Consider the following 26274-nt stretch of genomic DNA (forward strand, 5'->3'; position numbering starts at 1 on the left):
AGAACCAGGGGTTGTAGAGAGTTTAAGGGAGAGCATTAGGGAATGATTGACAGGAATGGGGGAAAGAAATACAGTAGAAGAAGAATGGGTAGCTTTGAGAGATGAAATAGTGAAGGCAGTAGAGGATCAAGTAGGTAAAGAGACGAGGGTTACTAGAAATTCTTGGCTAACAGAAGATATACTGAATTTAATTGATGAAAGGAGAAAATATAAAAATGCAGTAAATGAAGCAGGCAAAAAGGAATACAAATGTCTCAAAAATGAGATCGATAGGAAGTGCAAAATCGCTAAGCAGGGATGGCCAGAGGACAAATGTAAGGATGTAGAGGCATGTATCACTAGGGGTGAGATAGATACTGCCTACAGGAAAATTAAAGGGACCTTTGGAGAAGAGAGAACCACTTGTATGAATATCAAGAGCTCAGATGGAAACCCAGTTCTAAGCAAAGAAGGGAAAGCAGAAAGGTGGAAGGAGTATATAGAGGGCAATGCACTTATGGAAATGGAAGAGGATGTATATGAAGATGAAATGGGAGATATGATACTGCGTGAAGAGTTTGACAGAGCACTGAAAGAACTAAGTAGAAACAAGGCCCTGGGAGTAGACAACATTCCATTAGAACTACTGATAGCGTTGGGAGAGCCAGTCCTCACAAAACTCTACCATCTGGTGAGCAAGATGTATGAGACAGGCAAAATACCCTCAGATTTCAAGAAGAATATAATAATTCCAATCCCAAAGAAAGCAGGTGTTGACAGATGTGAAAATTACCAAGCTATCAGTTTAATAAGTCACAGCTGCAAAATACTAACATGAATTCTTTACAGACGAATGGAAAAACTGGTAGAAGCTGACCTCAGGGAAGATTAGTTTGGATTCTGTAGAACTGTTGGAACACGTGACGTTGGAACACGTGTTGCAATACTGACTATATGGCTTATCTTAGAGGATAGATTAAGGAAAGGCAACCCTATGTTTCTAGCATTTGTAGACTTAGAGAAAGCTTTTGACAATGTTGACTGGAATACTCTGTTTCAAATTCTGAAGGTGGCAGGGGTAAAATACAGGGAACGAAAGGGTATTTACGTTTTGTACAGAAACCAGATGGCAGTTATAAAGAGTCGAGGGGCATGAAAGGGAAGCAGTGGTTAGGGAGTGAGACAGGGTTGTAGCCTATGCCCAATGTTACTCAAGCTGTATATTGAACAAGCAGTAAAGGAAACAAAATAAAAATTCGGAGTAGGAATTAAAATCCATGGAGAAGAAATTAAAACTTTGAGGTTTACCGATGACATTGTAATTCTCTCAGAGACAGCAAAGGACATGGAAGAGCAGTTGAACGGAATGGACAGTGTCTTGAAAGGAGGATATAAAATGAACATCAACAAAAGCAAAATGAGGATAATGGAATGTAGTCAAATTAAATCGGGTGATGCTGAGGGAATTAGATTAGGAAATGAGATGCTTGAAGTAGTTAATGAGTTTTGCTATTTGGGGAGCAAAATAACTGATGATGGTCAAAGTAGAGAGGATATAAAATGAAGATTGGCAATGGCAAGGAAAGCGTTTATGAACAAGAGAAATTTGTTAACATCGAGTATAGATTTATTTAAGTGTCAGGAAGTCGTTTCTGAAAGTATTTGTATGGAGTGTAGCCATCTGTGGAAGTGAAACGTGGACGATAAATAGTTTAGACAAGAAGAGAATAGAAGCTTTCAAAATGTGGTGCTACAGAAGAATGCTGAAGATTAGATGGGTAGATCACATAACTAATGAGGAGGTACTGAATAGAATTGGGGAGAAGAGAAATTTGTGGGACAACTTAACTAGAAGAAGGGTTTGGTTGGCAGGGCATGTTCTGAGGCATCAAGGGATCACCAATTTAGTACTGGAGGGCAGCAAGGAGGGTAAAAATCATAGAGGGAGACACCAAGAGATGAATACACTAAGCAGATTCAGAAGGATGTAGGTTGCAGTAGGTACTGGGAGATGAAGAAGCTTGCACAGGATAAAGCAGCATGGAGAGCTGCATCAAACCAGACTCTGGACTGAAGAGCACAACAACAACAATGACATCCTTGTAAAAAGAGATCTACGGATGAATAAAGCTACAATTACTACTACTACTACTACTACTACTACTACTACTACTGCTACTAATTCACACCACCATGCCACATGCTGGGCTGATACAGCAATAACAACTGCTATCTGGAAACATTCATTGCCCACAGAGCCTCCACACAAATCATCATCACGATTTACGCAGAACAGAGACTTATCTGAAAAGATGACGTGATGCAACTTCTGTGCCCAGTGTTGTCACAGGGCATACATCTGTTGTGTACCTCTCTTTGTTACCACATGAAGGAATGCCACAACACTAGTTGCTGTGCTGAGAGCCCGTGGTGCTCCAGACATCTTCACAATACCTGTGTGGATACTAGTCTTGCAGCAAACAAGCTCATTTCATGGCTCTAGGTATGTGACATGACTGTACAATTCTGCAAGGTCAAGCTAACAATGTATCAGTCCTCTCAGGTGCCATTTGTGGGGGGCACAGAGATCCCACTTGGCAGTGAAAACAGACATCCTAAACCCATCAAGTCCATATTTTATGGGATCCCAGACAACACAAGCAGTAATATCACAGAACAATGAACTACTGTCTCAATAGACCTAAATCCTGCAACTTTCAAATCTGATGTGCTCCATCTCACACAAGACATAACATGAGCTCCTCACACACAAAAAAAGACATTCAAATGCGATGTCCAAATCAGAAACCTGCTACATAACTTTTCCTTATAGACTGAATATAGACGGCATAGATGGTCTTAATCCCACTTACTTTGCATTTGTGCTGATATGTTAATCATCTGCATAACCAAGCATGTAGTGGTGTACACTTCAAACCAATATGAAATTTGTTGCACAGTATGTTCACCATATTGTGATTTTAATGGCCCAGCAGTGCAGATTATTCATATGTTGACACACAGATGTACTTTTAAGCATCAAGAAGAATGTATGTGTGAAACACACAGAGCAAACTGTGTTATTGCTCATTAACACACAAAGAAAGCCATTACATATTATGCTTTAAAAACACTAAGTTCATTCTCTCAAAGCTGGGATGTATTAGGGGCAACCTACAGTGGACATTTAAAGAACAGAAATAAACAAGAAGCACCAAAAAATGTGGCAGCATTTGAGATAATACCAAAGAGGTCAACTGGTTAGTGACAAGGCGTTTCTCACTAGAGAAGAAACACATAGACCTGGGAAAAACAGACACACTGACAGGCATACATAATTTTTCATTTGTGTACATTTTCAAGTCTGTCATTCCAGAATTGTTCCCCAAATTTTTAAAAAGACAGCTAGTTTGGATACAATATTCTTACTGCAATTTTATGTTTTAACATTATTTAAACTCATTCTTTATCTTATAATACAGGGTGATTATTTTCGTGGACTGGCAAGACAGCCAATCCACAAGGACAGGAGGCCGAAGGGCACGCGTTAAGCTCACGCAGGCTGGCGTTAGGTCTGTAACAGGTCAAGTAATGGAGACTAGCAAATAAAGTACGTAGCTTCAGGAATACTTAACTTTAATCCATAATTAGTGAACATCGGTCTGACGGTACATGCATCACAAGGTAAATAGCAATTGATAATGGCGCCTTGCTAGGTCGTAGCAAATGACGTAGCTGAAGGCTATGCTAACTATCGTCTCGGCAAATGAGAGCGTAATTTGTCAGTGAAGCATCGCTAGCAAAGTCGGCTGTACAACTGGGGCGAGTGCTAGGAAGTCTCTCTAGACCTGCCGTGTGGCGGCGCTCGGTCTGCAATCACTGATAGTGGCGACACGCGGGTCCGACGTATACTAACGGACCGCGGACGATTTAAAGGCTACCACCTAGCAAGTGTGGTGTCTGGCGGTGACACCACAATTATAATTAAACTTTCAAAATGCTGTAGAAATAACACCACTGGTCAGAATGATGCCAAATTGCAACGGAATATTATCGAAGAAAGGGGAAAACGTAGGACAAAAGAAAAAATAAAAAGTGTGAAAACTGATCAACAGACAGCGCTGTATGTGTCAGAATACATAAATGAAAACATCTGTCATGCGCACGACCCACTGAAGTTGGTATAAACACACCGGGTAAAGGTCTTTTTCTCCTTTCACCTCTGCCACGTTCACCATGATGGTCTCAATGTAGGATCGCACTCTGCTTGTAAAGCTGTATTACAAGAATGACGACTGTGCACACGATGCTCTGCAGAAGTTCCAGACACTGAAGGATTTGAAATAAGGCGCTGGTCCGATGACTGCTATGGGCCTGGAGAAAATGATTCGGAAATTCGAAAAGAGGAGTTCTATTGGTGTGCAACCTGGTAGAGGGAGTAAACGAATTGATTCGACGTCAGTGGAAGCAGTGGCCACAGCAATGCAGGAGGCGGCAAGTGGTGGTATGCAAACATGTAGTGCACGGAGAATTGCCAGAATGTTGCACATACCTGTGAGCACAGTGCGTAAAATCCTACGAAACATCCTTCTTTGCTACCCATTCAATATTACCCATGTGCAAGAGTTGCTTACTGTTGACCTGCCAGCAAGAGAGCCCTTTGCTTTAGAATTTCTTGCTCACATGGAAGTGGACAATAATTGACCATGGAAAATTTTGTGGACAGACGAAGCCCACTTCCATCTGACAGGATATGTCAGTACACAGAATTGTTGAATACAGGCAACAGAAAATCCACATGCAAATCAACCAGTGCCACTTCATCCTAAAAAGGTCACTTTGTGGTGCTGGTTTACGGCATCATTTATCATAGGGCCATATTTTTTCGAAGATACAGGTGCTTATGGTCCTGTTACCTGTACCGTCACTGGTAAGTGCTACGAGCGTCTTTGCGCAACCATGTCATTCCATCTCTCCAACAGTGTGAATGTGTGGATGGGATCATTTTTATGCAAGATGGTGCACCTCCACACATTACAAATCCAGTTATGCAGCTGCTGAAGAGCCATTTCGGAAATGCTAGAATTATCAGCCGCCATTTCCCTACATCCAGGCCTTCCCAATCACCTGATCTTAATCCGTGTGACTTCTGGCTGTGGGGCTATCTGAAAGATGTTGTGTTCAGTGCTCTGATTGCAAACAGCTGCATTGAAGGCACGCATTGCACAACACATTCTGAACGTGACCTCGGAAACACTTCGATCAACTGTGGAACAAGCTGTTTCTCGATTTCAACTTGTTGCAGGAACGGTGGACAGCATATTGAACATGTTTTGTGCCAGTCACACAGAAATTAATAATCCAATTTGATTTTGACTGATGCTTTTTATGAGGTTTTTGGCCTCAGGACAATTAAAAACCAATGTGAGTGATGCTTTTTATGTGGTTTTTGGCCTCAGGACAATTACAAACTGATTTTTTCCATCCGATGTGATGACCCTGCTGTGGTGGATGGGCTTACGTAACATAACAGTTATCACACCTTTACACCCATGCACACTCAGTAGTACAGTTTGTTTAACATCAAACGTAAACCTTAGGCATTGTTGTACAATTCATTTGTCATTTGTAATCAACCAGTATTAAATTATGATGCTTACAGTACCATATACTGCTACCTTTGGTAACTGTTTATTCTTCTTCTGCCATATGTTTCCCCCGTTCTCCGATAATATGTCGTTGCAATTTGATGTCATTCTGACCAGTGGTGTTATTTCTATAGCAGTTTGAAAGTTTAACTTTAATTATAATTACCCTGTACTTTGTCTACAGAATGTCATCACTATGCCTTTCGCTTTTGATATCCAATATTTCAAAGTGAGCTTAACAGTCAGGGAAACAGATTTCTGTAGGTCATTTTCATTTTCACAGACAGCTAGAATTCCCCATTCATTGGATAAAGAAAAGTGTTTACTGATAACTGTTGGTGTAGCGACATACCTATATATTTTCTAGTCTTCTGTTTCTCAATTAACTAATATAATACAAAGTAAATCAAATAGGAGATGGATAACCTTCCTGTAAAAAACCTTGGTTAATGTTTAATGGTTCTATGACATCTTTATCATCAACAAATATGAAAAAAAAAGAGTGCTGTTGTTCTGATTTTGGATGCCTATGACATGCTCTCGTATTCTTCTCTCATAAATATAATCTACAGTTCGAAGCAGACTATGTTAAGAAGGCTTTCATACTGTCTATAAAAGCTATAGGGTGTTCCTAGGTTGTTTCCCTACTGTTTTGTTGTGATTTGAAGATAATCTTGCTTGTATTTTTTGAAAAGTAAGGAATCCATTGTTGTATTTCACTCTTTTCAAAAGTTTTTTTCTACACGGCTTATTTATAAGAATTAGACTGTATTACTATGATAATGTGACTGTAGATATCATAGTGATGTCTCCTCAACAGCATGTTATTGTCTTTTACTATGTTAATGAGATGGAGAATATGAAGGTATAATAATGATCATCCATATTGAAGACAATCTAAATTGGTGTTGCTCTTGCAATTTAAAACTAAATGATGTTTTGAATAAATCGAAAAAATAAATAAAAACGACAGTGATAGTCAAGTTAATATCATAATTAGCTCAAATAACAATATTGTTAAGTTTCAAATGATCTGAAGTGAGAAGCAAAATGGACCTGAATGAACACAGAGGAAAGATAATGATGAAAATACTGAAAGAAAGATTCAAGACCAAGAGAGCGAGGGACAATAATGAACTAGAGATATACAATTATTAATGCATTAGGCAATATCCATCTTATTCATTCAATAATTATTCCGGTTTCTTTGGCACTGTTAAGGAATGACACATAAATGTTGAACTTCTAATCATTTCACAAAACATTTTTCTAATTCTAATGTTACTCCATTACTTAAAACCACACTGTCAATGGAACCTTAAATCCTAACCTTCCTTTACGCTGATATTGCTATTAAGACCCGGTGAAAAAAATGACTACTTCTACAAAACATTACAGTACAATTTGTTTTTCTCTGACAGTTTAATGCAACAGAAAAAAAGAAGCACCGAAAAAGTGTTTCTTAAAAGTAGCTATTATTGGAGCAAACAACAAAGTTATTCAGCCTTTAATACGCTATAGGTTGTGGAAATCTATTGCATATCAGTAGCATTACTGGGAAACATCAATAATACACAAAAGATCTCATCCACAACTCTGTTCACCTTCACTTCAAGGAACTATCACAAAAAGTGGAATGTTGCATGGCCAGAATTTTATCTGCTGACTGTTCATGAATAAAACCAACAAACATGGATGTCCAAGGACAGGAAAGGTGCTGTATCATGCTACTAGTGGATGCGAGTGTGGGTGAACAGAGTGTAGTGTGCCACAAGTGTGTACTTAAATCAACAGCCCACTATATCAGTGCAGGCCAGCCCCTACAGGCCACCTGTAGAAGTGTGCACACAACACGGTCTCCATCACCTTAGACTTGCATCTATATACCCGCGAATCAGCACTGACTGACCCTCACTACGTTCATTTAGTTTGTACCGCTCACATCAGTTGTTCAGTGTATCACTTATGTTGCACCTTCTGTATGATTCTTTTGTCTTGTTACGTGCTTATTTCTGTTACTGTTCAGAGGTTTATGAACAAAGCCACATTGGTGTTATTTGATTGGTTTCATGTATTACTTGGTTACTACAGAAGGAAATCTAAAAGTTGAAATAATAATTTAATACTGTGTTTTATTAACTAACCACACACTGTCATATCAACCAAAAAACACATCAATTATAGCAAACAGCAAGACAATATGTTGGAGAATAATAACGTAAAAGTGTAATACCTTTCCATTTTTAACAATGTAGTCAAAAAGTTCACCTCCAGAAACATATTCCATTATCATAAAAATATCTGTTGGCGTGCTTATCACTTGATACCTGTTACAAAACAATGCAAATATATCAGTGAGTTCAACAGTAGGTAAAATTTTATTTGAAATTTTATTTTAAAGATAAATTACAAATAAATCACAGTTATCACAGAAATTATTGATATATTACATAAACCAGAAGGATACTGATTTTTAATTAACATTACAGCATGCAAACATGTGAAGAAAACCTAATAAAAACTGGTTGTAATAACTTACAGTTTTATTATATGAGGATGACGAAAGAGTTTTAAATTTTGTATTTCTCTTCTAATCTTTCCAACAACATCAAGACTTTTGATTTTTTGCCTGTTTAATATTTTAACAGCAACTTTGTGATTTGTAAGCTGATGTTCACCAACTGGAAAACAATATAAATTGTTGTGTTCTAACACAATATTTTTTATGGTATTTATGAATAATGAACTCTGAATCAATACTATTGTTTTTCTGTTAAAAAGGACTTCAACAGCAAACAACTTCCACAATACACAAGACACACAATACAGAAGACATTGCTCTTAAAACAAACATTTGTAAGACACAACTATCATACTGAGAAGATACATCTACTGATTTCACTTACAAATCAAAGAACACAGGCTAAAGTGAAGTTTATTATATCTTCATTTTCAATAAAATTTTCAAACTAGTTAAAGCATATCTTCCAGTACACTGCTCACAACAAACCAGCTCTTGGCAAATAATTAGCCTAAGATTCTTTCACATGATGAATTTTGGCAATACAATAATGCCCCAATTCATACAACTAGTGCTGCCTACCCATGGCTTTCGAAACATGTAGAAAGGCTTAACATTCTTACTGGCCACCATAATCATCTGATCTCAATAAATGAAAAGCTATTCTGGAGAACTGGATTCATGCCCATTACTAACTTCTGCCTTTCTATATCAACCTGAACAATTTAGCATTCAGCATTTGTACAGATCAATGCTTATGCTGACATTGGTTGCCCCCACTGCCAATGCATTCTTTCCCCTGGCCATGTATTCATTTATTTACTTTTTATCTCTGTGACTTTATCCATCCCCCGTATATTTTAGAACTCATTATTGAGTGGTTATTTTTAAATACTAAATTATTATTAAGACTGGAACACGCTCTTTAAAGAGCAAAAGGCTATTTACATCTCGTATGGAAACCAGACAGTCGTTATAAGAATCAAGGAGCAAAAAAAAGAGAAGCAGAGGTTGAGAAGGAGTAATTGAGCAAGCAGTAAAGGAAACCAAAGAAAAATTTGGAGTATGAATTAAAGTTCAGAGAGAAGAAATAAAAACCTCAAAGTTTGCCAATGACCATGGAATTCCGTCAGAGATAGCAAAAGACCTGGAAGAGCAGTTGAATGGAATGGACAGTGTCTTGAAAGGAGGCTATAAGATGAACATCAATAAAAGCAAGACAAGGATTATGGAATGTAGTCAAATTAAATCAGGTGATGCTGAGGGAATTAGTTTAGGAAACAAGACACAAAGTAGTAGATAAGGTTTGCTATTTGGGCAGCAGAATAACTGATGATGGCCAATGTAGAGGATATAAAATGTACAATGACAACAATTGGAAAAGTGATTCTGAAGAAGAGAAATTTGTTAACATTGAATATAGACTTCAGTGTTAGGAAGTCTTTTCTGACAGTATTTGTCTGTCTGGAGTGTAGCCATGTGTGGAAATGAAACATGGGTGCTAAACAGTTTAGACAAGAACAGAATAGAAGCTTTTGAAATGTGGTGCCACAGAAGAATGGTTCAGATTAGATGGGCAGATCACGTAACTAATGAGGGGGTACTGAACAGAATTGGGAAGACAAGAAATTTGTGACACAACTCGACAGAAAGAAGGAATTGGTTGATAGGAAACAGTACAAGACATCAAGGGATCACCAATTTAATACTGAAGGGAAGTATGGGAGGTAAAAACTGTAGAAGGAGAGCAAGAGATCAGTACAACAGGACAATACACAAATTCAGATGGATGTAAGATGCAGCTGTTACTCAGAGATGAAGAGGCATGCACAGGGTAGAGTAGCACGGACAGCTGCATCAAACCAGTCTTTGGATGGATACCAACAACAACAACAACAACAACAACAACCCTAATGTCATGCACCAACAGTTCATAGTAATTTGAAGATTCTTGTTTAGTACTTACTAGTGCTGACATGTAACTCAGTTTCAGAGTATTGTGAAGGTTTATTTATTCATCACAAAAATTCATCTTAAAAACCTATGTCTTTCATTATTATGTAAATACTTTTAACAACTACATAGGCCCCAAAACACATTAGCACTTAATGTAGTCGAGTAACAGAAAAATAACATACGCTGAACTTGAATTTGTAAATATTACTCGTGACAAATACAATCCTCCATTTTTCCCAGCCAAATACATTAACATCTTTCTTGCTACTGCTCAACTCCAAGTAAAACCGTATCTTCTGTGCAAATAAATCCCTCCATCCATGCCGGTAACCAATATCAATAGCTTTGGTGCAACATGACTTGCAAATTTTTATTGTAGTCAGTACGAGACCCATAATTTGCAGCTTCTTTTCAAGTCATTCTTGATGCACAGCAATGACAGCTCAGTAACAAGAAGTATTTTTAAAGGTGAAAAAATATGTTGACTACAAATCTTGAGTAGCTGAAATCTGATCTAAAGCAGTGCAATGTGTATAATATTCAAGATATTCACTAAAATTATGCCAGATATATAAAAAACCACACGATTTAATCAGGAAATGAAACAAGCTCATTTTAGCAATGGCTATAGCACAGTGGACAATCTGTATGTTGTGAGTGGTTCGAGATTAATAAATTTTAAGAAAGTTTTTGACTTGCTTTCAATAATATCTCCTGTGACAGCACTTGAGAAACTGTGCAGCAACACAACATTTGTTAATATACTGAAGAATATTTGTCAATGCTACACTTTCATTAGATTTCATCAGGATAGTGTAGAATACAAAACTGAAAGAGTAGTCAGGCAAGGAGATTCCATACCAAGCATCAAAATGAACTTACATGTTAACAGAATAGATCTGAATCATCTTCATTTTACTGTTTTGCCTCTAAAACTACAGTAACAAATGGAAAAACTTAAATGAGGAACTTTGAAAGTGAGTGCAATTAGATTCAATACACTGAAAATCTATACATTATTATAAGACTAAAATAATAACCAACCAACATATCAACAAGGAAACAATACAAATGAACAGTGACATCATAAAAATGGTTGAAGTAGTTATGTATTTATGGCAGTTGAAGACAATGGCTAGACTGACAGCAAAAGGTAGACACGAGTAAAAATGGCCTGGTCAGCTTTTGGGAAACTAAATAAGAGTTTTCAAAACTAATCTTATAAGATGTCTGAAAAGGAAAGTTTGCAATCAGCGTGTATTATTTACAATAGAAGGGGTTGTCAAGCAGATATGATTTCAGTAGTTTGTGTTTGGAGTTAATTTTATTATCTAGTAGCTGAAAAAGACCCACTTATGTTGGTCTTTGTTTTCATTTGTTTTCTGAGAATATTCCAGAACACTTGAAAACATTATAAAAATGAGCATTCAAAAAAATTCTAAAAATGTTAATATTTGGCACTTAAAAATACTCTTTGAGTATTCTTAAATCCATTTATGTATTCAACAATACCCTAATTAATACTAACTGGATACAATATGACTCAGTGCTGTTTGAATACATAAATCAATTGAGTGCACTTATATAAAATTCTCCCCAGTTCTTCAGTGATCTCCCACCTCAATCCACTTAGTATGTGGGAGATGTTGATCAGCTTACACTTGTTTGCAGCCAATGAAATACACTTGCAAAAATTTATAACATTTGTTTGGCAATGGTAACAATGATCCCATCCGATGCCAGACTTGCCTTTAATTGATAACACAGAATTTAATTGGTGTTCTTCACTGTTCATGGAAATAGCACCAAACAATGTCATTTGAAAGCAAGCATTGTATGCTCTCATACTTCATAGAAAATGTTTTAATTCTGATGGAGGTACTTCCAATGGTGCCAACAGAACTTTTCCACTCAAACAACATATTCCTGGTGTTTACAAAATTTCTTGGCACTGCTGGCCTGTCACACTTTATCAATTTGACCAATGACAACATGTTTGTGTTTGTTGTGGTCCTTAGTGGGATAATAATGGAATGCTTCAACTACCAAAATCTACTTCCCTGCTTTGCACTTCTCCTACACTATTTTGTTCGTCCACTTGCAACTGCTGTCTTTCGTGGTGAACTTCACTCGTTGTAACTCTACTGCGTTCATTTCATACTATTATTTTTCAGCATGTTCTCCATTTCTGCTTGTTCAGTGTCTCACTTGGTACTCTTCTCTAATCTCATTGTTCATCCGTTAAATTTTCTCTCCATCTATCCAGTCTCTTCCATTGTGATGCTAACTGTGCTTCCCATTCCTTGCCTGTTTCAATCCTTCATTGTTCTTTTTGTTTCCTTCTTTTCAATTCACCACTGGTAAGATCTCCAAGATCTCCTCCTCTTTCATATTTTGGCATCCTGTTAAATGTTAATATAATTTAATACACTAAAATTCCACTCAATACTTTGTTCATTACCTTAAGAAATTCACTTTCTCTTTTCTTTGATCTGCTGTAACCAACTTCCAAATGAGTGGTGTGTGTGTGTGTGTGTGTGTGTGTGTGTGTGTGTGTGTGTGTGTGTGTGTGTGTGAGAGAGAGAGAGAGAGAGAGAGAGAGAGAGAGAGAGATTCTAGAACATTCACAATCACTCTGAAAAATTCTAGAACAATGTGGAACATTCTCTAACCTTCTGGAAGATTCTATAACATTATGGAACATTCTACAACATTCTAGAAGAAATTTGTTTGCAAAGTTTTGGTGGCACGTGCACGCATGCACACATGCCCGCATAGATAATAAAAATCTACTCACCAAGTGGTGACAGGAGAACACACATATAAAGATATTGAAATGTGCAAGCTTTCAGAGCCAGTGGCTCTGAGGTGAAAGAAAAGGACTGGTGAGGTGGAGGAAATGAGGAGAGTTTGGGAATCACATGCCAGGGGAGACTTCCAGACAGGCTGAGAGCCTTTTCCAGTATACTCTTTCATCCCTCTTTTACTCCCTTTTAATCAATTTTAAATTTTGTTTGCCTCTGTGTGTTGCACCCAGTTTTCTATTCTGGGTGTCACACTTTGTTGGATAATGTGCACTCTTGGCTGTAATGTATCAGGGGTGGGACACCTGCAGGTGGAATGTTTCCTGTCGTATGTACAGCCCTAGGGATGCCCACCTGCTGTCTTCCCTATGTCCTCCATCTCGTTTTAATTATTGGCAGTACATAAGATGTCCATTACATCATTTTTAAACCACGAACCTACTACGGTGTCGTAGCAGGCGGAGAGGTGATACTCCGACGTGGCGCGTCCCAGGTGGCGGATAGGGGGGTCCTCACCGGCTTGCCGGCGGACTTGAGCGAAATAAAATAGCTCTCGCGGACCAAACACACAACATCAAGAAATCCATTAGTGTCTGTTCTGGTATCCAGCGACTAGTGGTCTGCGTCTGTTTACCTAGTTGGTGCGGCAGTGAAATATGGCTTGATCTCAACAATCAAGTCTGCAATTACCGTGACCTTGTTGAAGGTCACCACAACCAACTTCAACTTGAAGTAATCATGATGGAACAAATGGAAAGAAATCCGCTACCCCAGGCCCCAGTCAACGGACTGGACTTTCCTGGTCATCGGATTCTGGGGGACCAGGAACATCATGAGGAGAAGAGTTGGAGCTTCTCAAAACCTCTTCGCAAGCACTACCTTGGCACTCTCAATGCAAACACTCTGTTCAAACTTGGAAAACTAAAACAACTGACAGACATGCTAGATAAATTTCACATCAAAATTCTTGCCATCCAAGAGACGCGCTTCGTAGATGAAAACCATTTCGACACAGAACATTACAGGATTTACAAAGGTAAACCTGCTGTCAGAAGAGGAACACCATTATTGTTTGGTGCAGGGTTTGCAGTACACAAATCAGTCATGGATAACATCATAGACTTCAATTCAATATCAGAACGTATCTCGACACTGTCTTTCAAATCAGGTAATAAAGCATACACAATTATCAACGCACATGCACCTACAAATGACCATAACAGAAAGAAGCCACAAGAAATTGAAGACTTCTGGGAAGACATGGAGGAAGTAACTAACAACGTACCAGAAAGACATGTGAAAATTGTAATGGGTGATTTCAATGCGCAGCTTGGTAAGGAGAGAAAATTCAGAGAAATAACAGGCCCATACTCAGCACATATTCGCACGAACAGAAATGGGGAACACCTCATAAAATATTGTCAAAACTTTAACCACAAAATCATGTCAACACAATTTCAAAAACCAAGACGAAAACTTACAACATGGAAAGCACCCAACACAGTGTGGGGAGAATTTCAGATTGATCATGTGGCCCCCCCATGAACCATGGACCTTGCCGTTGGTGGGGAGGCTTGCGTGCCTCAGCGATACAGATAGCCGTACCGTAGGTGCAACCACAACGGAGGGGTATCTGTTGAGAGGCCAGACAAACGTGTGGTTCCTGAAGAGGGGCAGCAGCCTTTTCTGTAGTTGCAAGGGCAACAGTCTGGATGATTGACTGATCTGGCCTTGTAACATTAACCAACACGGCCTTGCCGTGCTGGTACTGCGAACGGCTGAAAGCAAGGGGAAACTACAGCCGTAATTTTTCCCGAGGGCATGCAGCTTTACTGTATGATTACATGATGATGGCGTCCTCTTGGGCAAAATATTCCGGAGGTAAAATAGTCCCCCATTCGGATCTCCGGGCGGGGACTACTCAAGAGGATGTCGTTATCAGGAGAAAGAAAACTGGCGTTCTACGGATCGGAGCGTGGAATGTGAGATCCCTTAATCGGGCAGGTAGGTTAGAAAATTTGAAAAGGGAAATGGATAGGCTGAAGCTAGATATAGTGGGAATTAGTGAAGTTCGGTGGCAGGAGGAACAAGACTTCTGGTCAGGTGACTACAGGGTTATAAACACAAAATCAAATAGGGGTAATGCAGGAGTAGGTTTAATAATGAATAGGAAAATAGGAATGCGGGTAAGCTACTACAAACAGCATAGTGAACGCATTATTGTGGCCAAGATAGATACGAAGCCCACACCTACTACAGTAGTACAAGTTTATATGCCAACTAGCTCTGCAGATGACGAAGAAATTGAAGAAATGTATGATGAAATAAAAGAAATTATTCAGATTGTGAAGGGAGACGAAAATTTAATAGTCATGGGTGACTGGAATTCGAGTGTAGGAAAAGGGAGAGAAGGAAACATAGTCGGTGAATATGGATTGGGGGACAGAAATGAAAGAGGAAGCCGCCTGGTAGAATTTTGCACAGAGCACAACATAATCATAACTAACACTTGGTTTAAGAATCATGAAAGAAGGTTGTGTACATGGAAGAACCCTGGAGATACTAAAAGGTATCAGATAGATTATATAATGGTAAGACAGAGATTTAGGAACCAGGTTTTAAATTGTAAGACATTTCCAGGGGCAGATGTGGACTCTGACCACAATCTATTGGTTATGACCTGTAGATTAAAACTGAAGAAACTGCAAAAAGGTGGGAATTTAAGGAGATGGGACCTGGATAAACTAAAAGAACCAGAGGTTGTACAGAGATTCAGGGAGAGCATAAGGGAGCAATTGACAGGAATGGGGGAAATAAATACAGTAGAAGAAGAATGGGTAGCTTTGAGGGATGAAGTAGTGAAGGCAGCAGTGGATCAAGTAGGTAAAAAGACGAGGGCTAGTAGAAATCCTTGGGTAACAGAAGAAATATTGAATTTAATTGATGAAAGGAGAAAATATAAAAATGCAGTAAGTGAAACAGGCAAAAAGGAATACAAACGTCTCAAAAATGAGATCGACAGGAAGTGCAAAATGGCTAAGCAGGGATGGCTAGAGGACAAATGTAAGGATGTAGAGGCCTATCTCACTAGGGGTAAGATAGATACCGCCTACAGGAAAATTAAAGAGACCTTTGGAGATAAGAGAACGACTTGTATGAATATCAAGAGCTCAGATGGAAACCCAATTCTAAGCAAAGAAGGGAAAGCAGAAAGGTGGAAGCAGTATATAGAGGGTCTATACAAGGGCGATGTACTTGAGGACAATATTATGGAAATGGAAGAGGATGTAGATGAAGATGAAATGGGAGATATGATACTGCGTGAAGAGTTTGACAGAGCACTAAAAGACCTGAGTCGAAACAAGGCCCCCGGAGTAGACAATATTCCATTGGAACTACTGACGGCCGTGGGAGAGCCAGTCCTCACAAAACTCTACCATCTGGTGAGCAAGATGTATGAAACAGGCGAAATACCCACAGACTTCAAGAAGAATATAATAATTCCAATCCCAAAGAAAGCAGGTGTTGACAGATGTGAAAATTACCGAACTATCAGCTTAATAAGTCACAGCTGCAAAATACTAACACGAATTCTTTACAGACGAATGGAAAAACTAGTAGAAGCCAACCTCGGGGAAGATCAGTTTGGATTCCGTAGAAACACTGGAACACGTGAGGCAATACTGACCTTACGACTTATCTTAGAAAAAAGATTAAGGAAAGGCAAACCTACGTTTCTAGCATTTGTAGACTTAGAGAAAGCTTTTGACAATGTTGACTGGAATACTCTCTTTCAAATTCTAAAGGTGGCAGGGGTAAAATACAGGGAGCGAAAGGCTATTTACAATTTGTACAGAAACCAGATGGCAGTTATAAGAGTCGAGGGACATGAAAGGGAAGCAGTGGTTGGGAAGGGAGTAAGACAGGGTTGTAGCCTCTCCCCGATGTTGTTCAATCTGTATATTGAGCAAGCAGTAAAGGAAACAAAAGAAAAATTCGGAGTAGGTATTAAAATTCATGGAGTAGAAATAAAAACTTTGAGGTTCGCCGATGACATTGTAATTCTGTCAGAGACAGCAAAGGACTTGGAAGAGCAGTTGAATGGAATGGACAGTGTCTTGAAAGGAGGATATAAGATGAACATCAACAAAAGCAAAACAAGGATAATGGAATGTAGTCGAATTAAGTCGGGTGATGCTGAGGGAATTAGATTAGGAAATGAGGCACTTAAAGTAGTAAAGGAGTTTCGCTATTTGGGGAGCAAAATAACTGATGATGGTCGAAGTAGAGAGGATATAAAATGTAGGCTGGCAATGGCAAGGAAAACGTTTCTGAAGAAGAGAAATTTGTTAACATCCAGTATTGATTTAAGTGTCAGGAAGTCATTTCTGAAAGTATTCGTATGGAGTGTAGCCATGTATGGAAGTGAAACATGGACGATAAATAGTTTGGACAAGAAGAGAATAGAAGCTTTCGAAATGTGGTGCTACAGAAGAATGCTGAAGATTAGATGGGTAGATCACATAACTAATGAGGAAGTATTGAATAGGATTGGGGAGAAGAGAAGTTTGTGGCACAACTTGACCAGAAGAAGGGATCGGTTGGTAGGACATGTTCTGAGGCATCAAGGGATCACCAGTTTAGTATTGGAGGGGAGCGTGGAGGGTAAAAATCGTAGAGGGAGACCAAGAGATGAATACACTAAGCAGATTCAGAAGGATGTAGGTTGCAGTAGGTACTGGGAGATGAAAAAGCTTGCACAGGATAGAGTAGCATGGAGAGCTGCATCAAACCAGTCTCAGGACTGAAGACCACAACAACTACAACAACAACATGTGGCCATATCCAAGAAAAATTCGCGGGAAATTCTAAATGTCAGAACACGTAAAGGAGTCTTCGAGTCTGATCATTATTTGCTACAAGTTAAGATTAGGCCAATCCCAAGACTGAAACAGACAGCGCAAAACAAAATAGTCAAACCTGATCCGGAATACTTGAAGATAAACAGGGATAAAATCGTTGAAGAAATTAATAGGCACTCAATAGACACATGGACAGATCTGGCGAAGGCAGTTCAGAAGACTATGTGCTGGGGACAACCACCTAGAAAACGCAAACATAGGTGGTGGAACGCAAAGTGTGATGAAGCCATTGAGAGAAGAAAGCAAGCATGGGACAAGTTCAGTAGCTACAGAAATTCAGAAACATGGAAAGAATTTCACGAAGTTCAGAAACTAGCATCGAAGGAAATCAGAAGGGAAAAACGAGCATATGACAATAACAGACTAAAAGAAATTGAGGAAGATTTCAAAAGAAATAACACAAGAAATTTTTACAGAACTTTCAAAGAAAATATTAAGGGCTATCAACCCCCTAGCCTCTGCTTCCGAAGAACAGATGGATCCCTGGAAACAAACACAAAAGAAAACTGTAAAATTCTCAAACATTACTTTGATGAACTTCTTAATTGCAAAAAACCTACAGGAAAATTAACATTCCAAAAGACCACATCTAATGCTGATTCTGATCCACCCACAATAGAAGAGATAGAGGAAATCATAAAACAAATGAAAAATAACAGAGCTGCCGGAGAAGATGGTATTATCGCCGAGATCTGGAAACTCCAAGATGAAAACATCACCAAAAAAATCCATAAGATTATCTCCGAAATTTGGATCACAGAGAAAGTGCCAGAGGAATGGAAATGTGCATTGATCCATCCGTTACATAAAAAGGGTGATAAGTCAGATCCAAACAATTACAGAGGCATTTCGCTAGTACCAGTTACATACAAAATTTTCTCTAAGGTGCTATTAAACAGACTAGAACCACAAGCAGATCTGCAAATTGGGGAATACCAGGCAGGCTTCAGAAAAGCGAGATCATGCATCGAACAGATCTGGAACTTGAGAACACTTTTGAAAGTCAGACAGGCAAGAAACACTGTAGTTACCTTTGTGGACTTTAAAAAAGCATATGATTCCATAGACAGACAGACACTCTTTGACGTACTGGAAGAATATGGTATCGACAGAAAAACCAGGGCACTTATACAACAGACGCTTACAGACACTACCTCCAAGATTAAGTTCATGGGAGAAATTTCGGAACCCTTCCACATACACACAGGTGTCCGACAAGGAGACGGGCTCTCACCAATCCTGTTCAACATGGTGTTAGACAAAATTATCAAGCAGTGGGAGGAACAAGTTAAAGGAATACAGCTGGGAAGAACATGTGAAACCAAAACAATCATAAAATGTCTGGCATTTGCAGATGATATAGCCATACTCAGCAATAATACACAGGAGGCAAAGGAAGCACTGGAATGCTTGCATGAAATAGCTGCCAAAACAGGTCTGCAGGTATCTTACGAGAAGACACAATATATGGAACGACAGACCAACAATGTACACACCATGCATACGGTATATGGATCCGTAGAAAGAGTCGAAAAATTTAAGTATTTAGGGGAGTACATACAAATGGGAGGATCAAACAAGGCGGCTAACATGGAACGAACGAAGAAACTCCAGAAGGCATACAAACTCACATGGTCACATTATAATAAGAAAAGCATATCGAAGCAGGCCAAACTTAGGCACTACAAAACAGTTGTATTACCAGAAGCATTGTACGCGTCAGAAACAACCACAATTGGAGCATCAGGCATCATAGACACAGAAAAAATAGAACGCAAAATTCTCAGAAAAATATTTGGACCAATTCACAGAGATGGCATATGGATGAAGCGACCTACCAAAGAGCTGTACCAGCACACTGACAGACTAACAGACGCGATCAGAAAACGCAGATTAACTTTCTATGGGCACATACAGAGAATGGACAACAACCGACTTACAAAGAAAATTTTTGATGTAGTAAACAGCTCAAGCAAGAAAACAAATTGGTATCATGAAATAGACGAAGACTTAAGGCAGATAGGGATCAACAGGCAAATGATAGGAGACAGGGAATACTTCAGAAACAAAGTTAGGAGTGCAAAATTTATTGTAAAGGAGAGAAAGAAGAAAGGAACATTATGGACAGAGCAAAGGAAACAGGAGCACAGCCAAAGGATGAAGAGATTTTGGGAAGAGAAGAGGAAGAAAGGAAAGAAGTGAAAAATTGTGTCATAATGTGATTTTCGAGTTCAAACACTGTCCATAAGGGCAACAATGAAATGAATGAATGAATGAACATCATTTTTAAACTTCTTGCTTTTACTGTAATGAATCCCTTGACTAGATCACAAAACATTCTCGATGATTGAGGGACTGATATGACCTCGATGTTTGGTCCTCTACTCCCCCCCCCCCCCCCCCCCCAACCAACCAACCAACAAATAGCCAACACAATTCAGAGAATAGTATTCTTGTGAAATACAACTAGACCTTCATTCACACAAAGTAATGAGTGCTATTGATACGAGATCTCAAACTGATTCACCTGTCATATTTCATAGTAACTGACAGAAAGTCATCGAGTAAAACAGAAGTAATATCTGGTGTTCCCTAAGGATGTTTTGTAGACCCTCTGCTGTTCCTCATCAATATAAACCATTTATACGAGATAAACTGAGTAGCCCTCTTAGATGGTTTGCAGACGATGCTGTCATTTACTACCTAGTAACTCATCAGGTGTTCAAAACTAATTGCAAAATGATTTAGACAAGATATCAGAGTGATGCAAAAAGTGGAAATTGACTCTTAATAATGAAAAGTGTGAAATCATCCACATAAGTACTAAAAGTAATCCACCAAATTTCAGTTACATGAAAAGCTGCACAAATCTAAAGCTGTAAATTTAACTATGTACTTAGGCAGTACAATTACGAATTACTTAGATGCAAAAGGTCTACTAAAGAAACTGCATACACTATGGTATCCTCTTCTGGAGTATTGCTGCATGGCGTGGGATTTGCATTAGATAGGACTGACAGAAGACATTGAAAAAGATCAATGAGGGGCAGTTTGTTTTGTATCACTTCAAAATAGTGGAGAAAGTGCCATGGATATGATATGCGAATTGGGGTGTCAATCATTAAAACAACGGCATTTTGCATTGTGGCTGGATCTTCTTATTGAAATTATCAACTTTCCCCTGTGCAGGGAAAAATATTTTGTTAATGTCCACCTACACAGAGAGAAATGAGCAGCATAATAGAGCAGCAAAAACCAGAGCTCCCACGGAAAGTTTCAAATGTTTGTTTTTCTCGCGTGCTGTTCAAGAGTGGAATAGTAGAGAAATAGCTTGAAGGTAGTTCGATGAACCCTCTACCAGGCACTTAATTGTGAATAGCAAAGCAGTCATGTAGATGTAGAATATTTTGCAACAACAAAGCCACTGTTTTTCATTGAAAATATTGAGGATAGATTTGGAGAAGTTGCTGCAATAGAGAACAATGAGAAATGGATATCTGTTGATCAAAACTGTGAATGCTCACCAATCATAGGCATTTCAGGTCTATGATAATCTCAGGATATAACAGTTACTGTCTTTTCTCATGACAAACTCAACAGGATTCAAGGTCTAATCTTCCACCACAATCTAACATTATAAAGAGGTAAAAGACTGCACGCTAACCTAGAGAAACACTGAGTAAATTTAGTTCATTGGATTCAAAGAGGACCTAAGGATAATAGCCTTTGACAGAAATTTTGTATCTGAGAAAGTTAAAGTTATGATTGGGAGAGCAGACCTTGTGAGGGAGGGAGGGACCCCCCCCCCCCCAACTTACACATGTAAACGTCCAGAACTGCACTGCCCTCATTCACTGACATGTCCAGTTTTCAAGAGGAAGCAGAAAATACAGTAACATGAAATACTTAACTGGCTGTCATATCAATACGCTAAGAAAAAGTTCAAATGACTCCATCCAATCAATATGATGTCAAGCTTTGCAAATAATGTGTCATAATCCACCTGCACTGTGATGGCTAGGTCTCAGGAACTAAGTCAGGATCCTGGTCACATGTCAATGCCTGTTTTTTCACTCAAGGGAAGAAGCATCAGCTCCCTCAACTGTGTCCCCTCCCCCCTCCCCCCATCATGCCTAAGGATTCGATGAAGAATCACACATTCAGTTGGAGCATGATTCAACAGCAAAATGGTTCATACTACCATTTCCACTTTGCTGCTTTTTCGTACTCCAGTCTAGTGTTCCTGTTTTTCAGATGACGAAGGGGACATCAGCTCTTTCAACTTCCAAATCCACAACACCAGTGGTAACCAACCAATTGGAACATCAAGAAATGCCCTGGCCTCGTATGGCATCACTAAGGAAGTGGACACCTGTGAAAGTGCATCTCTCCCAGAACAAAGCTATCCCCACCAACTGGTTGACCTCTGTCAACCAATTTACAGTTGTCAGTGTGGCTCTAAAGGAGACTTGATTCTCAGAAACCCAACTCCCTACTGTTCAAAGTTACAAACCCTATTGTAATAATTGTGTTAATGCAGAGAGGGTATCTGGAGAAGTCTGCACACTCATACACTCTGACACTCAGTGAGCAGGTGCCACTGAACACTGCACTAGTAGCTGTGGCTGTTTATATCAACCTGTCAATTAGAGTAGATATTTAGACTTGAAAAGGTCTCTAGAACCATACAGTTTCATTTCATTAAAGCACCTGCACCTGGGTTTCAAGCAGGATCCCCCATTTCATTTGAAGCTGTGATGCTATTCCAATACAATGCCTCTGCAATGCTGTTTGAGTTTAGGGGGAAAACCAAGTGGACTGAGACATGATTAGGAATTTGGATTGAGAAGGAAGGCATTCTACACCACTTCATGCAGTTATGAAAGCCACTTTGCCAAGGTGGTGTAGTGGTTAGTGCATCTGCCTAATGAGTAGGAGACCCGGGCTTCAATCCTGGCCTTAGTAAAAAATTCTCATTTGTCATTTCAGTCTGCATGTATACATCATGTTGTAACTGAACATTGATATCCCAGATGCAGACACAGGAGTGGAATCGACATACGAGCTGGTGCCACACATGTACCTTCAGGGACAGATCTGCGGATCTTGCTGGCCAAAAGAGTATCTCAACATCATACAGGTAGTATGGAGACACCTGTACTATGTGTGCACATGTGAAGTCCTGATGAAAACAGGCACCATGATGCTGTCGCATGAGAGGTAACGCATAAGGATGCAGGATGTCCATTACATACTGTTGTGCCACCACAGTTCCCTCAATCATTACCAGTCATGACCTGAAGTCATACCCAGTGCCTCCTCATACAATGACACCACGAGTAAACACTGTGTCTCGACAGAATATTGGAAGAATGGGACCCCTCTACAGGTTGCCCCACATATTCACCAACAATAGTTATTCAGGGTAGTGCAGAATTGCAATTCATCACTGAACACGATGCTATGTCATTCATTGGCAGTCCATGTTTCCCAATCACTTCAAATGTGGACCTTTGTGCTGTGGTATTGCCAGCATAATTCACTAGTCCAACTGCCAATTAATCGTGCAGAAAGACACAGAATGCTCCAAGGAGTCTATTACTTGTTTGTGTGTATTAGATGCAGATGTACAGAGGTTACGATGCACTTGATGTGCACAAGGCTGAATGCCTCACAAGACTGAATAATTCACTAGTCTACCAGTCAGCCAAGTGGAGACATACAATGAGGCCCCTTTGAAATTCTCTCAGATGCTGATAATGATGCCTCACATGTGTATGCACCATATCCATGTTTTTCACAGTGATCCCTCAACATCTGACACGGTTCAGACGAGTTTGCACCATATCCATGTTTTTCACAGTGATCCCTCAACATCTGACACTGTTCACATGAGTATGCACCATATCCATGTTCTTCACAGTGATCCCTCAACATCTGACACTGTTCACACCGTTTATGTACACTACCAGGCCTAGTAACAACACTAAATGCAAACAATATTGATCCACTTGGCAACCTTTCTATCTGTCAGAGAGAATTGCAATTCTAATCATTTACATACCCCCAATGGTGAGTATGTGCACAAAGTTACACTAACATCCAACCACGTCTTCTGGGTGCTTCACTTTTTTTCCTTTTTTTTCCAGGCAGTGTAATTCGTTTCTGTATTTCGTAACCATGACTTATTAAAGTGATAGTTTGGTAATATTCACACCTGTCAGCACCTGCCTTCGTCTGCATTACAATTGTTACACTCTTTCTGTAGTCTTTGTCATTTCACCTGTCTCATATAGCTTGCACATCAGGTGAAATAGTTTCATCGTGGCCGGCTCTGCCAAGGACCTCAATAATTCTGACAGAATGCTCTCTACCCCGGAGGCCTTGTTTCAACTTAGGTTTTTCAGTACTCTGTCAAATTCTTCTCATTTGCTTTCTCTTTCCTTTCTGTGTTACTGACTTCAAGTTCATTTGCCTTGAATATCACTTTTATATATTCCTTCCACATTTTCTTCTCCATCTTTGCTTCATAGTGGCTTGCATCTGAGCTCTTGATATTCATACAGGTGTTGCTCTATTCTCCAAAAGTCTCTCTAACTTTCTTACAAATGTCATCTATTTGCACATCCTTTACAGCCTCAGCGATTTCACAGTTTTTGTCAATACCATATTTCAGACTTCTGAATTCACTTTTGCCTGCTCCAGTTACTTCCTTTTTTTCCTTCATCAATTAAATTCAATATCTCGTGTGTTATCCAACATTTCTATTAGATTGAGAGCTTTTTTAAAAAACAAAAAGTTTAAATCTGAGGCCACACCAATAAAATATGGCCACAGTCCACATCTGCCACTGGAAATGTTTTGCAAATTTAAAATCTGGTTTCAAAATCCCTACCATACCTTTATATAACCTATCTGAAACCTTCTGGTCTCAAAGTCTCTTTCTTTTGCCTATAGTCTACAACCTTATTCTATGATTCTAAAACCAAGTGTTACCAATGATTAACTTGTAGTCCATGCAAAATTTTATCCTATAACTCTTCTGTTTAGTCCCTCCCCCAGCACAGGTTCTAATATTTTTCCTTCTCTTTCCTACTATCAAATTCCAGTCTTCCATCTTATGTAAATCTTACCTCTGGAATATTTTATCCAAGATGCCATCATCATTAAGCTATACAACAGAGCAGTGTGCCCTTAGGAAAAATAGTAGCTCTAGTTTCCACTTGCTTTCAGCCATTTGCAGTATCAATGTAGCAAGGTGATGTTGGCTAATGGAAAAGGCAGATCACTATCTCAACCAAACTATTGCTACCGTAACTACTGAAAAATCTGCTGCAACTCTTCAGAAAACACAGCTTTGTCTGGACTCTTCACTGATAGCCCTGCATTGATGAAAGTGTTTTGCAGACTACATAGAAAATTGCTGTAATGTAATTTTCATATGTATTGTTACTACATGCAAATATTTCTGTAATGTATTTAACATATCCAATGCCATTACACAAAATGGTCAGAGGACAACAAGATAAATGGTATTGCAATATTTAGCAATGCAAACAACTATGGTAACAGTCAGTATATTTAATAAAACACTTATTTAAGATGGTGGCGAATAATTTTTACTTAACAGTGCAGTAACAAACAGCAACAGCAAAAAAATTGGACCAACTTTATTTACCTATAGCAAACATAAGTCAAAAATCTAAATGCCAACAAATATCATAATGTAGACACACATTTTTCTCCTTGGATCTATGCTGTAATTCATCAAAACACATGACATCACCCTTTCAACAAACATAAACTGTCATATCTGACAGATGAAAAAAGTGTGCAATATACTGCAATTACTCATGTCAATATACTATCACAATAAGACTGAAATCACAGTAGACCTTGATTTTAAATAAGCAATTTCAATTTATTGGCTGGTTTATTTATTTATTTACACGTCTAGTTCCGTAGGACCAAACTGAGGAGCAAAACTCCAAGGTCATGGAACGTGTCAGTACATGAAATTACAACATAACAGTAATAACAGACAAAACAAAATACTTATGAACCCAAAAAAAGTCAAGTGATAAGTTCAAGCAAATGCAATCAACAATACAACGTAGGAATCAGTTTAATTTTTCAAGGAACTCCTTGACAGAATAGGAGTGCCCTGCCCCATGAGGAAACTCTTCAGTTTCAACTTGAAAATGGGTGGATTACTGCCAAGATTTTTGAATTCTTGTAGTAGCTTATTGAATATGGATGCAGCCGTATCCTGCACACTTTTCTGCACAAGAGTTAAGGAAGCGCGATCCAAATGTAGAATGGATTTCTGCCTAGTATTAACTGAGTAAAACCTGCTAATTCTTGGGAATAAGATGATATTGATAACAAGAAACAATAGTAAAGAATATATACATTGAGAGGCCACTGTCAGAATACCGAGACTA

The 26274-nt window shown here is 38.9% G+C and overlaps 1 protein-coding gene across 1 annotated transcript in view; it reads right to left on the reverse strand.

Moving 5' to 3' along the window:
- The window catches only part of LOC126470552 (5'-AMP-activated protein kinase catalytic subunit alpha-2), a 184753-nt gene that overhangs the window by 147828 nt on the left and 10651 nt on the right, over nt 1-26274 (reverse strand). Inside the window, exons 2-3 of the mRNA XM_050098489.1 lie at nt 8167-8308; nt 7861-7954 (exon numbers count right to left, since the gene is read on the reverse strand). Coding sequence (XP_049954446.1) covers nt 7861-7954; nt 8167-8308 — 236 coding nt within the window. The remainder of the gene's footprint in view (nt 1-7860; nt 7955-8166; nt 8309-26274) is intronic.

This window comes from Schistocerca serialis, chromosome 3 (genome assembly GCF_023864345.2).
Source record: "Schistocerca serialis cubense isolate TAMUIC-IGC-003099 chromosome 3, iqSchSeri2.2, whole genome shotgun sequence".
NCBI classification, from domain to species: domain Eukaryota; kingdom Metazoa; phylum Arthropoda; class Insecta; order Orthoptera; family Acrididae; genus Schistocerca; species Schistocerca serialis.